General features: G+C 47.2%; 2 protein-coding genes and 1 non-coding gene across 17 annotated transcripts in view; 2 read left to right on the top strand and 1 right to left on the bottom strand.

Annotated features, from left to right (window-relative positions):
- The first annotated feature begins 449 nt into the window (after window positions 1–449).
- CLDN25 (claudin 25) lies at window positions 450–8,629 on the top strand. The gene has a single exon (XM_036992630.2). The coding sequence runs from the start codon at window positions 3,306–3,308 to the stop codon at window positions 3,957–3,959; it is 654 nt and encodes a 217-aa protein (XP_036848525.2). The 5' UTR covers window positions 450–3,305; the 3' UTR covers window positions 3,960–8,629.
- Window positions 8,630–8,952: 323 nt separating this feature from the next.
- Window positions 8,953–13,322, bottom strand: part of USP28 (ubiquitin specific peptidase 28) — a 59,355-nt gene continuing 54,985 nt past the window's right edge. For 9 of the 15 annotated variants that reach the window (XM_073239761.1, XM_073239764.1, XM_073239765.1 and 6 more), the window contains 2 exons: window positions 11,948–12,119; window positions 8,953–9,495 (listed from right to left, as the gene is read on the bottom strand). In XM_073239761.1, the coding sequence (XP_073095862.1) occupies window positions 9,438–9,495; window positions 11,948–12,119 (230 nt within the window). In that variant the 3' untranslated portion in view covers window positions 8,953–9,437. Of the gene's footprint in view, window positions 9,496–10,913; window positions 12,120–13,322 lie in introns of those variants that run through there. The other 6 variants (XM_036992778.2, XM_036992784.2, XM_036992786.2 and 3 more) reach the window with 2 other exon arrangements.
- LOC118967387 (U2 spliceosomal RNA) lies at window positions 10,276–10,466 on the top strand. Its single transcript, XR_005054375.2, has one exon. It is a non-coding gene; the product is annotated as a U2 spliceosomal RNA (small nuclear RNA).

Below are 13,322 nucleotides of genomic sequence, written 5' to 3'. Positions count from 1 at the left end.
CCCGAAAGCTCTTCGAGTTTCAGGTCTAAATGTTCCTGGAGGACGTTCGCCACGTGCTGTGCAGTGTGGCTCCTTTAGAGGACTGCTCGGGGTTCACGCACGGGTGACGGGCGACGTTGCCCGCGCCGTGGGAACGCGAGGCGGGAATCCCGCGGGCGGCGCTGCGGACCCGGCCCCCCGGCACCTGGGCGCCGCGCCCAGACGGCGCTCCCGACTCCGCCGACCCTTTGCCCTCTGCACTCGACTCTGGTTTCGCTGTAGCTCGCATCCCCCGAGTTAGAATTCTCCGCTGTTTCTGAATAAACCCGAGGTGGCTGATAAAATAATTGACAGTTTTATTCTTAAGGTGAAGTTATGTTTTCCTGCAGTGAACGCGTACTGCTTTGACTAAAACGTTCTCCTGGCCCCAGGCTGAACAGGGCGCCCTCCTGCTCTGCGCCTGCACCCCGGAGACGCGGCATGGGCCCGAGGGGCGACCTTCGCAGCCAAACACAGGGGAAAGCGGGTTGATTGTGCTACAGACAGACGTGACCGGTGTACTCCCCCGTTCCCATTTCAACCTGCTGGTTGCCCTGTGGTCCCCTAGGACCTGGAAGGAGAGGCTCCGAGAAGGTGTTTCTTGACTTTCTCTGAATGATGCCTCACCACGTAAGCAGCCCGATTAGGTGATCAGTTGGCGGTGGAGGGCAAGCAGAATCATCAGGATTGCTTTCTTATGTTTTATTTTAGGAAATTTTAAGCATATACAGAAGTGGAGCAGATGGTATAAAGAAATCTCATATCCTACCTCAAAATTAGGCTAGGCAGGAAATCCAAAATGTGAATAAATATACAGAATTAACTGACTAATCTTAAGAAATACATGAATAAATCTCAAGAAAATATGACCCTTACTATTTTGGAGGTAGATAAGGGATCCAGATTTTATGCAGTTGCTGGGAGGGGCAGAGCTCTTTCAGGAAAATCTAAAATAGCAAATACAAACTTACGAGCAGGCCTTAGAAGGGGCCTGTGCGAGTAGGGGGCCCCGAAGCTTCTTCTACCTCTGAGGAAGGTACAAAGGGCCCGGGAAGTGCTGGGGGAGCGGCATCCGGTCCGTGACTGAGTCAGGGAGCGTTCACAGCAAGAGGAATCTGGACTGACAACCGAAGGAGGTCGTCTTTAGGTCGAAGTTCTGGGATCTTCCTCCAGGAAACTGACCGATGCTCACTCCCAGACAACTGCAGAAGTTCTGCCTCTCCCTGGGCAGAGGCCGCTGGATAAGCTAACGGCTGTTCCTCAGGGTTCCAGGAAGACAGAAAAGCCAGAGTCAGGCTGAAGATGGAGGCGAGCATAGGGAATGGAGTGGGATTGTTACAGGCAGTCAGTGTGTGCAGGTATGAATGAATGCTTGAGTAAGTAAGAAGAAATAGTGAATGGATTCAGTTTCCTACACTCACACTTCCCATGGTTTGTACATCTCCCAACTCATAGATGTTCACAAAGCAAGAAAGGGCTGAAGGAAAGATAAGGAAAATAAGGAGCAATGTCTGAAACAATTGCTCCTGACCTGTCACGGCTCGCACACGTGGCACGCCTCTATTCAGGATGCAAAGTAGCAAAATGGATATAGCACCAGCAGACAGCATTTCCAGGACGCACGACTTCTGCCATCGTACCGATTAGAACATGCGGTGGTTATAAAAGCAGCAGGAGCCTACAATTGGACAGCATCCCATTCACTTCAAAATGATATGAAGGGAGGGATGAGGAGTGGTGGGTATGGGTGTGGATGAAACAAGATTAGTAGGTAGATAATTTTGAGATAGGACATGAGATTGATTCATACCATTTACTCTTGTATATGTTTGAAATTTTCTAAAAGAAAAAGAAAGCAATCCTGATAATTCTGCTTGCCCTCCACCTCCAAACGTGGTGAGGACATTCAGAAAGTCAAGAAACACCTTCTCAGAGCTTCCTACTTGCTGAGCGTCGAGCCTCTCCTTCCAGGTCCTAGGGGACCACAGGGCAACCAGCAGACTGAAACAGGAACAGGGGAGTACACCGGTCACGTCTGTCCGCAGTATAATCAGCCCATTTTCCTCTGTGTTTGGCTATGAAGATCCCCTCTTAGCCCCGTGCCGCGTCTCCGGGGTGTAGGCGCGGAGCAGGAGGGCGCCCTGTTCAGCCTGGGGCCAAGAACATGAAATGACACAGGGCTGCCTGGCTCGGAAGCTGGAGCTGGTGCTGACCAGCTGGGAGACCCTGACAAGTTACCCAACGAATCTCACAGCAGTGGTGTGAAAATCAAGTACAGTGTCTAGCCAAAGTCTGACCTTTAGGCCCACTCAGTAAGTGGGAATTGTTTCCTTTCTTGTCAACCTCCCTGTTGGGAGTGGCAAAAAAAGATTTGGGAGCTGGCAGACAACCGTCAGCTGCTGACGTCCTTGCAACCTGGGGACACTGGGGAGGGAGCACGTCCCTCTCGGTTTGTGCTGGGTCTATGTAGGTTTCTTGGATTGGGGAATTTTCAGCTTTTTTCTTCCTCCAAAAATACTAAATAGTAAATTTTTAAAACTTAAAAAATACATAGATCAGCATAAATAAGGAAATAAAAACTATCCATAATCCTTCTGTTAAAGTAACCATGGTTAACATTTTGTGGTATATGATATGCATGTTCATAGATCTAAGCGATATAGATATGCGTTTCTGACAGTGTATTCTATGTCCTCTATACTGTCACCTGCTTTTCTCACTTAGCAGCATATCAAAAACATTTTTCATGTCATTAAAATTTCCTCCATATCACTTTAAAATGGCTGAATAGTATTAACAAAAATGTGCAATTATTAACAATATTTCAATGGGCATTTTTGTAAATCTTTGTATACATTCACAATAAATTAGGCTAAGTTCCTGGAGGTAGGGTGCTGGGTCAAAGTGAGTATTTAAAAGTGTGGAACGTGGAGGTTGCCTTCCAGAAGTTATATTCCCAGAACAGCATTCCTATCATCTCGGACTGGGGAGTGACTTTAAGTTTATGAATTTATTGCTCAAATATGTATTGATGGCTTACTCTCTGCTTTTTTACCTCTCACCTCTCATGGGACCATCCCCCACAATCCACACCCACACTTGATCTTGGGCACACCCCCTCAACCCAAACACTGCCAAGTGCCTGGCACCTGCCTCAGCTGCAGCCTAGAAAACTGAAACAGGAACCCTCCCCCATGTGAGACCGTCCTCTCAGCCTCCCCAAAGTCCCTGCTAACCGTCACCAAGCCTCCTGTCCTTGTCTTTCTGCCTCTGTGGCGGGAGCTCTCATGGCCTGGAGTGTCTGTGGGAAAGCCCAGCTCGGGGCGCTGCTCCTCTCTCTCCTGGGCTGGGTCTGCTCCTGCGTCACCACTGTCCTGCCGCGGTGGAAGACGCTCAGTCTGGACCTGAATGAAATGGAGACCTGGACCATGGGGCTGTGGGAGGTCTGCGTGAATCAGGACGTTGCTGCTGTGTGCAAAGCCTTGGAGCCCTTCCTGTCTCTGCCCCGGGAGCTCCAGGTATCCCGCATCCTCATGGTAGCCTCCCAGGGGCTGGGCCTCCTGGGGCTTCTGCTCTCTGGCTTTGGGTCCGAATGCTTCCAGTTTCACAGGATCAGATGGGTATTTAAGAGGCGGCTTTGCCTCGTGGGAGGGAGTCTGGAGGCATCAGCTGCAGTCACTACCCTCTTCCCAGTCTCCTGGGTGGCCTACGCCACAATCCAAGACTTCTGGGACGACGATGTCCCTGCAATTGTGCCTCGGTGGGAGTTTGGAGACGCCCTCTTCCTGGGCTGGGCTGCCGGTGTGTTCCTGGCCCTGGGCGGTTCACTCCTCATCTGCTCGGCCTGTCTGGGAAGAGAAGACGTGCAGTCTCCCCAGCTGGCTGGTCCCTCAGCCCCACTGTCCTGTGCCCCAGCAGAGGAGTCCGAGGGCTCCTTCTAACGCCGAGACCTAGGAACCTGTCTGTCCAGGAGTCTCTGGAATAACAGACCATCAGTAGCCATTTCTTTTCCTTACCCTTCTCCTGTTTGCTCGCCTCATCTGGGGGTGGTGATCGCTGTCCCACCTGGGAAGCATTGGACTGTCTTGATGAGACAGTGATCCTAATTTCAGAATGAAAAATCAAGGCACAGACAGTTTCTAACATGTTCTTCTGACTTAGATTTTATTTATATAAAATGCTTTTAAACTTGTAACATTACTTATATACTTGATTCGTTAATTACTAAGGAAAATATATTACAACATTACCTCCATCATAGAAAATGTGAGATCACTTAAAAAGATGGAAATTGGAACCATGACAAACTTCCAAATTTGGAATTCTGTAAGATCATGCAATAGGAGGAATTTGACGAAGCCAGGGAGTTGTGAATGGCTACCATGAGGAAGTGATAACTGGCTAAAAAGCTAAAGCGTGGATATGGGTTTTGGATGGAGAGAGAAAAACGTGTAAGGCGAGGCGGGTGGAGCAGCAAGAAGCCAGATCCGGCAGAGCCTGCAGTCACGGAGCTTTTGTCCCTGTGTCGAGGACGTGTGGCCAGGACTGGGCGCTCAGCCCCCAGGCGACCGCAGCGGTGGCCTGCTCCCCTTCGTCTAGCACCCGGCTCTGTGCAGTTGCCCTGGGGCACAGTCGTGTAGGGCTTAAGAGTTCACAAAACACTTTCATATGTCTTGGTATTCATTTCATGTGTTTTGAACTTTTTTGGGGGTCAGGGAGAGCAGGTACTGTTTTGCTCATGAGGAAGCTGACAGTCCACCAGAGCAGAGGAGAAACTAGCACCGAAGCGGGAGAAAAAACCAAAGGCCTGCGAAGGAGGATCGCATCCCTCATGCTCTTGTTGAGGCCCAAACAGGCCCTTTGTTGCCAGGCGCCCCACCTGCTCCCGCTGCTGGCGGGTGGCCCTCACCCCGTCCCGGGTCTGCAGGCGCTGCTGCTTCTCAGCGGCACGTGGTCGTGGCTTCCTCTATGAACAGGGACAGAAACTAAAGATTCGTTAAGATACTCTGTCTTACTAAAACTCTCCTGCTAGGCAGCACAAAGCATTTTTTTAAATGGGGGTCGGATGGAGACTGTTGACTGACTCCCAAGTAACCGGTGTGTCACCCCAAGAAAGGAACGTGAACCCACTTTTAGAAAAAGTCTGAGGAAGAAGATACCTTTCACCTAAAACCACCACTGTCTTTATTGACCTGCTTTGTAGGGAAAATGAGCAATAAAAATAGAACTAATTAAATCTTAGCTTCCACTCGGCCTTTCCTCATACACATGGTGGTTTTGTCATTCTGACATTAAAAACATCTCTGTTGTGGTCAGGCACGGGGACGTGAGTCGTCACATGTATTAGCAACAGAAAGGGGCATCACTGAATCAGCATTTCAAGTCAAAATCTCTTTCATGTGCAAGACACTGTGGGAAAATGACTCAGAGGCTCACCCAATGTGATGTGGTTAGAATTTGACGCACCTCAGTGCTGCCTTCTCTGCCAGCCCGCCTTTGGGTCTGGAAACTTCACCATTAGCAGATAAGACCTCTGAGACCAGCTCTGGAGAGAAAGTCCTAAGGAAACCCGATGTGGATTTGACACATTTCAGGAAGGCAGGGGAGTCGGAAATGGCTTCATGAGTTTCTGGACAGGACACATGTCTGCTAGGGTTAGGACAATAAGAAACTCAGGAAACCACCAACAAAAAGAAAAGGCAATTACGGGAGAAGGTATTTGTAAATGATATAGCCAGTAAGTGGCTAATACCCAAAATACAGAAAGAACTCATACAACTCAACAATAACAACAAAAACAATCTGACTTAGAAATTGGCAGGGTACCTGAATAGACATTTCTCCAAAGACACAGATGGCCAACAGGCACATGAGAAGATGCTCCACATCACTAGTCATCAGGGAAATGCAAATCAAAACCACACTGGGAGAGCCCCTCCTGTCAACAGAGCAGCTGTACCAACAAGACAAGAAGCAACTCGTGTCGGCGAGGATGTGGGCACGTAAACTGGTGCAGCCACTGTGGAAAGCAGTGTGGAGGTTTCTCAAAAAACTAAAAAATAGATATACTGTATGACCTAGTAATTCTGCTGCTGGGTATTTAGCCAAAAGAAAACAAAATCACTAATTCAGAAAGATATATGCACCCCTATGTTTACTGTAGCACTATTTACAATAGCCAAGATATGGAAGCACCCCAAGTGTCTATTGACAGATAAATGGACAGAGAAGATGTGGTGCATACACAACAATGGAATATTGCTCCGTGATAAAAAAAGAATGAAATCTTGCCACTGAGACATCATGGATAGATCTAGGGAGTTATGATGCTCAGTGAAATAAGTCAGAGAAAGACATGCCGTATGACTTCACTTGTATGTAGAATCTAAAAAACAAAACAAACAATAAAAATAGGCTCATAAATACAGAGAGCAGACTGGTGATTGCCATAGGGGAGGGAGGTGGGGTGGGGTGGGGTGAAATAGGAAAAGGGGATAGAGAGAAAAAAAAGAAACTCAGTCAGGAAAGCGTCTGCAGTCACCGGCCTGTACAACAGAATCAAAAGCAGCTGGCGTTCGCTTTTTTCAGCCAGTCATTTGTGCTGCCTTACCCACATTTACAGAAAGTAGAGATTTTTCTGTTGCCCATAAGTTTTAATGATGCCACAAAGCCAAATGCCATGGGTGGTATGTGGCCCATATTCTAGAGAGGGAGGCTTAGCACACCGCTGCTAAGAAGTGTCCGAGCTGCTCAGCTCCACGCCCAGGGGCCTTGAAGCCGACATGTTCACTCGGGAAGGTTCCAGGAAGCGAACTCCTAATGGCCTGGAGTGCTGTGCTGTTCTCTGTCCTTCCCCGCGAAGCGGGGAAGACGGGGACCTCAGGAGAACCACTCAGAGATGGGAGGATTCTGAGGAGGGAGACTAGTGTCTGACGCGCCCACCACACACCTGCTGGGAGGGAGGCCCCATGGGCCCGTTCCCGCTGCGGCCAGGATGGCGCCCGAGGGAGTTCTTGGGAGGAGCTGGCCTGTGCTGTGGAGGCACAGAGAGGGGGGCACGGCCACCAGTGTGGAGTCTGAGGCAGGGGGTCGACTGGACTGGGGCATGGGGGTGCCAGCTGCATGGCCTTTTGGGGCAGGGACGGTGAGCTTTCCATAGCCCACATGGAGGCTGAAGCAGGTGGTCAGGGGACACTGTCCCGGGGCACTGCTGGGAGGTATGAGCGAGCACAGTAGGAGCTGAGAGGGGCTGTAAGAGCTCAGCCAGGAAGCCCAAAAGCTACATTGGGGTACAGGGGGCAGGTTTCTACAGGGTTCTTTGAAGAACCCCTAAGAGATCCCATGCAAGAGCTGATAATTGGATTCCTGACATAATACCGTACATTTGAGAACCAAGAGTATTACAAACAAAACTAGCTAGTTTTTAAAAAGTCAACATTGTCCTTTGCTTTCTTCTCCTATAAATCCTCCTCCCCCAGCCCCCAGGGGAGCCAGAAGTTGAGGGTGAGGAGGGGAATGGAACGGGGAGTGTGAAAGGGCATCCCAGGGCTGCTTCCTTCTGCAAGTCCCTCAACTTGAGGGAGTCCTGAGCCAGCGGAAGGAGAAGCGCCTCCGCAGACGACTGAGCGGACACTACAGACCGTCACCTAGACGGGCCCGGCCACCGCAGCACAGGAGGATCGTTGCTTCAGAGCTCAAACATGACAATAAAGCCACGAGACCTTCCTGAGGTGCTGTCACAGAGCAGGGCAAGGAGATGGTAAGGTCTTACTGAAAGGCAGCCATGGAAACAAAAGGCAAGCTACTGACTCGTGCTCTAAAAGCTCAGGCCTTCCAATAAAGTGGTTAGAGAAGAAACATACTTAAAACAGGAAGAGAATCAGATGGGAGATACTCTGATTTTTCCATCCAGCATGAGCCCTGATCCCTTCCTTCTTCCCATCCAGGCAGACTGGCTAATATGAACACAGCCACTTGCCAGAGCCCCATGATCCCCTGCATACCCACATTATGCCACAATTAAAGCCCACCTGTGGGCCCTACACAGGCCAGGACAACCCTTAAAATTCTTACCCTTGGGAAGTTTCCCCATGAAAACTGCATCCGGAGTTCTACACACACTGAGTCACTGCTACATCTATTTTTTTCTTCTAATTCTTAAACCGTAAGTGCTAAGTAAGTATTTTCCTATCTTATATGCCAGGAAAACTGGTTCACTACTATTTGAACTCACATGTAGGAAGACTGCAATGTCAATATTTTTTCCACGGGCCACATCTTCTCGTAAGAGACATACTGATTCAGCAATGATTCATAAAGCAGACAAGCTATGGGCCTGTTAAACTCATGAACGAGATCTGGCCGTGCCTTAAGTAGGGACGGTCAGGACACTCTGTGAATGGCCATGCCACTCTCAGGTCATCACCAGAGGCCCTGCCCTTACCGTCAGATCTGCACGCTGATCGGGGAAGACCAGCTTCGGCACGCAGCGATATCTCCAGCCCGCCGCCAGGCAAGAAGACTGGCCAGTCCCTTCATGAACATGCCAAACACCAGGACTAGCAGACATTTAATTTTCAGATCTCACTGCTGGCTGCTCCTAAGCACTGCTTTTGTGCCAGCTTCAATTCCAAGTCGCCTATATTCTTTAGAAGATCTGTCCCCTACTTCTCTGCCATTATTTTTCTGTTCATTGTCATCATCACAATTTCTCGTCCTCCTGGGGTAATAAGAATGACCCAGGCTTATTCTGAGAAAGGAAGAGACCAGGCCCCTACCTGTAGGACCCATTCACCTGTCTGTGAAAGGCCAACCAGCTACACAAATGGAGGTCACGGGGTCATCGTAACTAGTCAGCGACCTGATGGGCATGCAGCAGGAGAGACGAAGGGAGGGGGGTCCCAGAATTGCCCTAAAAACGAGATATCTCATAAGCCAGTTCCATACCGATTTATAGTTTGTCAGTTCATTGTTCAAGAAGTTAAGAATGAATGGAAAAATGTTTTACTGGTTCAGGAAAAAGTAACATAATGACTGAATGTCTGAGAAGTTGAGCCTGTGAGCAACTTTAAGAAACTGATGTGTTTATGGAAATTTAAAGGTTAATCATACAGAAAAAATAGCCTAGTTCAACATGAGGAATGTGCGGAGGTTAAAATATATTAACTCAGAAAGCATGATAGCCTATAAAGTATCTTTGAAAGAGCTTCTACAGACTTTTAATAAAACCACAGAATTCAGCGTGTTGATTAACAATGTCAAAGCCACTTTCTTACTAAGCAAAGAAGTTCTCTCAAGTTCTCAGCCGTGACTGTAGGTCAGAATCACCTGCGACGTTCTCTGAGCATAAGAGCACCTGGGGCCCGGCCCCGCCTACCAAGTCAGTATCCGTGGGCTGAGGCCTCGGCAGCTATGCTTTTTCAGGCGACACAGCTGACTGGGATTGGCGTCAAGGTCGACAGCCACTGCTGGAGGGCTCTGGATTAAAAAGGCAAAAAAGAAGAAAAAAAGCTTGGTAAACAGCATTTCTGGCAATACAGTTTTTTTTATTAAGGTATGAGTACTGATTTTTAGACATACTGCACACCGAACAGACCACAGCGCAGTGCACACGTGACTGTCCCCAACACTGGGACCCAGACACCCATTAACCTGCTTTACGCAGTACTTGCTTTCTTGCAGTGGCCAGAACCAGACGCACAACAGCTGTGCTGGATGCCTGCCCCTCTTCCCATGACTCAGTGATCCCACTCACCACCATACATGCCAACAGAAATGCACTTCTCAGGTTCATCAAGACACGTACATGCATGTTCCTGGCAGCATTACCCGGTACTGGCCCAAAACTGGGAGCAACTCAGATGACAATTAGCAGGATAGACTGTAAGATAAATCGTTAGCCTGCTGCAATTTGTGGACTTGAAAGCAGCCAGATAACGGGGCAGAGGACTCCCCCTCAGCACTCCCTCCCGTGGCTTGAGTGGATCAGATACAACCTATTCACGACCACGTGTCACAGATGCACACATGTTCCTCTCAGGGCCAACCACAGATCCCCAACAGCTGACAAGGTAACAAGGAATGTGGAAAGGAACAAAGCAGAAGATCTTACAAGACCACCCAGGGCAGCTGAGCCGCAGCTACAAGCATAGGCTAGGACTGAGACCACCAGGGTTCGTGTCCCTCATCATCCCAGGACTGTTCACAGTGTGATGGCACACAGTTCTCGATACTGACAGGATTAAAAAGGAAAAGGCAATCGCTTCTCGGCCTTTTGGCTGAGATCAAGTGTAGTATCTGTTCTTATCAGTTTAATATCTGATGCGTCCTCTGTCCGAGGACAATATATTAAATGGATTTTTGGAATCAGGAGATGGAATAGGAGCTTGCTCCGTCCACTCCACGCATCGACCTGGTGTTGCAGTATTTCCAGGAACGGTGCACCAAAAAAAAAAAAGGAAAAGGCAAATGGTGATACTTACAATTTAAACAGTAAAAGGTAATCCATGGGTAAGAAAATTGATCAATTTTCTAGGACACAAATCTTTGCAGTGAGCTTTAAAACACAAAAGCACCTCTGAACATCTGCAAAAGATGGCCTCTCATCAACTTAATCAAAATACAAGAAATTTAGTTTTAAGAAAATAATTTTTTGGCCATCTTCTATACTCGCATGCAATTCAACTAGCAAAGGAGATGAAAAGCTATCAGTCACCAACAGGTGCTGCTCAAGCACTGACTGCTGTCTGCTCCAGTTCATCCCCACCAAGATTCCCAGCCCTTTAATCTGCTCTTTTCTTTTAAGGAAAAAAAAACTGAAACATGATAAATGTTTACTGAGACCATCCATTTCCAGAGATAGATATTTAAATAAAGGCCACAGTGCATACCAAAGGTACAACAAATACTTTTATTGCACATTTATAAAATCTGCATAGTTGTATCAAGTGTTCTTCCCACCATTCCCTCATTAATCTCAAAATTTTCTTAGAACACAACACCCAATCTGGAGACTTTTAAAAATGGTCAAGGATATTTCTTTCTCTACATATACACATATATATAGATGTTTTTCTCTTTTTACAAACCCACACCCCGTATTTTTTCAAAGCAAAAGAGAGGAGGGGCATCAAAATGTCCTTGGGCCAGCTGTCTTAGAATCTGTTTCTGACAATTTTCAGATGCCAGAAAATTTTACTTAAATGGTGAAGTACCAACCTGCTGCCTGTAGTCAAATTTCACAATGCTATTCTGTCTAAAATCCCTAAAGCTTTCCTTTCTTTCACTCAGGACTGAGCATGAGGTGTTCTGGTTTATTTAAAAATACAAAATAGAAGAGAAGAAAGGGGAGGCAGCTTCCTTCGGACTTTTCAGCACCATTCCGCCACACAGCCTTACATCCCACCCACGTGTGACACGCATGGTGGTTCACCAGCAACGCATGTTGTCATCATCTCTTAAGAGACAGGCAAGGTTTGTATTTCTCATCTCTCACAGCTACGTATTGTTAAATGTCGCCTGTGTTTAGTGAAATAACCAGTAGCTGTTGCTCCAGTTCAGGCTCTGATGAATCACCTTTCTATTCTGTCAAAAATATTTTTGCCTGCAGGATAGTTTTTAAAGCGGCAGGAGGCTTATGAAAGCCCAAGCATTTCTGTACGTACAAGAGGCATTTCAGATCTCCTGGCATCATTTGGTACTTAAATACACTGGTTCCTGCCATTTTTAGTGACACTGCTTCTATGATTCTGTACCTAAAAAGTGCAGTTTTATTTTCAACCCTTCTTTACACACACAGCATGGCTGCGGTCTGGATCTGATTCTTGCTTGTCCACCTAATCCTTTTCCCAAGGTAAACACTGTGACAACATACTTCTGTGCAAGAGGAGACACGCAGAGACCAGGTGAGCCTTAGACGTGTGGGGCTTACTTCACTGTCACAGTGGAAACCCCCTGAATTGACTCCATGACAGCCGCGAATCGGCTACAAAGGTCGTAGGGAGAATTGGGTCGAATAGTCGGAGGCTCCTTCAAGACAATGATTTCTGCGGAAGGATCGAGAAGCCTGGGTAGAAATTCCCCTAAGCACAGCTGCAGATTTTCTGTGGAGGGAAAATGGATGGTCACATACACAGCTAAACAGATCTCAGTAAAAGCAAGGAAGTCTGCAACTCAGTGGGAAGGCCTCTCCATAGCCCACTGCCCATCCTCAGGGGCAAGCACTGTGGAGGCCGGCTAACCAGCCTTTCGAGACGATCCAGGAGCAGAGACCCACCTGTCAAGACTCCGAAGCTTTTAGGTCACTGCTTTACGTCATTTGACATGAGGCAGAATAGCAGGACACATTCACATCACTGGGGACAGGTCCTCTAATCTACGATACTCTGTACCATTAACATAGTGGTGCTACCTTTCCATGGTTGAATTCACCAGCACGTACACGTGGCATTAAGTAAAGCTTTATATCACACATCATCTAATGAAAACGTGAAGACATTCAAGGGAAATTGTGGCTACTAATTACTATAAAATTTTTCAATATTATAAACACTTCAGCAAGTCAATAGAGTATCTTTACATCAGTGAGAAACTAGAAGATGCATATTAGAATATACACTGACTTTCTAAGTCTGCCAAACCCACCTAAAAATGACTAGTTTTAGGCTTCCTCTCAAAAATGCTTTGGACAAGAATATTCCATTTACTAATTTATTAATCTCACAGGCATCATAGTTAAAAATATGTTCAGGTACAACCTGTAGCCACAGGAAATTCAGTCATGGGACCATCAGATATCAGGCATAAACAGATCTTGATTTGTTTTTAGTTTTTTTTTTTATAATTAAGGTATCATTGATATATAATCTTATGAAGGTTTCACATGAGCAACATTGTGGTTTCAACATTCACCCATATGATCAAATCTCCCCTGCTCCGCCCATTGCAGTCACTGTCTATCAGCGTAGTAAGATGCTATAGTCACACTACTTGTCTTCTCTGTGCTGTACTGCCTTCCCTGTGACACCCCCTACATTATGTGTACCAATCATAATGCTCCTCAATCCCCTTCTCCCTCCCCCACACACCCTCCCCCACCCCTCCCCTTTGATAACCACTAGTCCCTTCTTAGAGTCTGTGAGTCTGCTACTGTTTTGTTCCTTCAGTTCTTCTTTGTTGTTATACTACACACATGAGCGAAATCATTTGGTACTTGTCTTTTCTCTGCCTGGCTTATTTCACTGAGCATAATACCCTCTAGCTCCATCCACGTTGTTGCAAATGGTAGGATTTGTTTTCTTTTTATG

The sequence above is a fragment of the Manis javanica genome, chromosome 6 (genome assembly GCF_040802235.1).
Source record: "Manis javanica isolate MJ-LG chromosome 6, MJ_LKY, whole genome shotgun sequence".
Lineage (NCBI taxonomy): Eukaryota > Metazoa > Chordata > Mammalia > Pholidota > Manidae > Manis > Manis javanica.
The sequence above is the reverse complement of the archived record's forward strand: the minus strand, read 5'-3'. Positions and strand labels throughout refer to the sequence as shown.

Excerpts from the sequence above, each read along its gene's own strand:
- CLDN25 (XM_036992630.2), top strand. The coding sequence starts at position 3,306 with ATGGCCTGGAGTGTCTGTGGGAAAGCCCAGCTCGGGGCGCTGCTCCTC.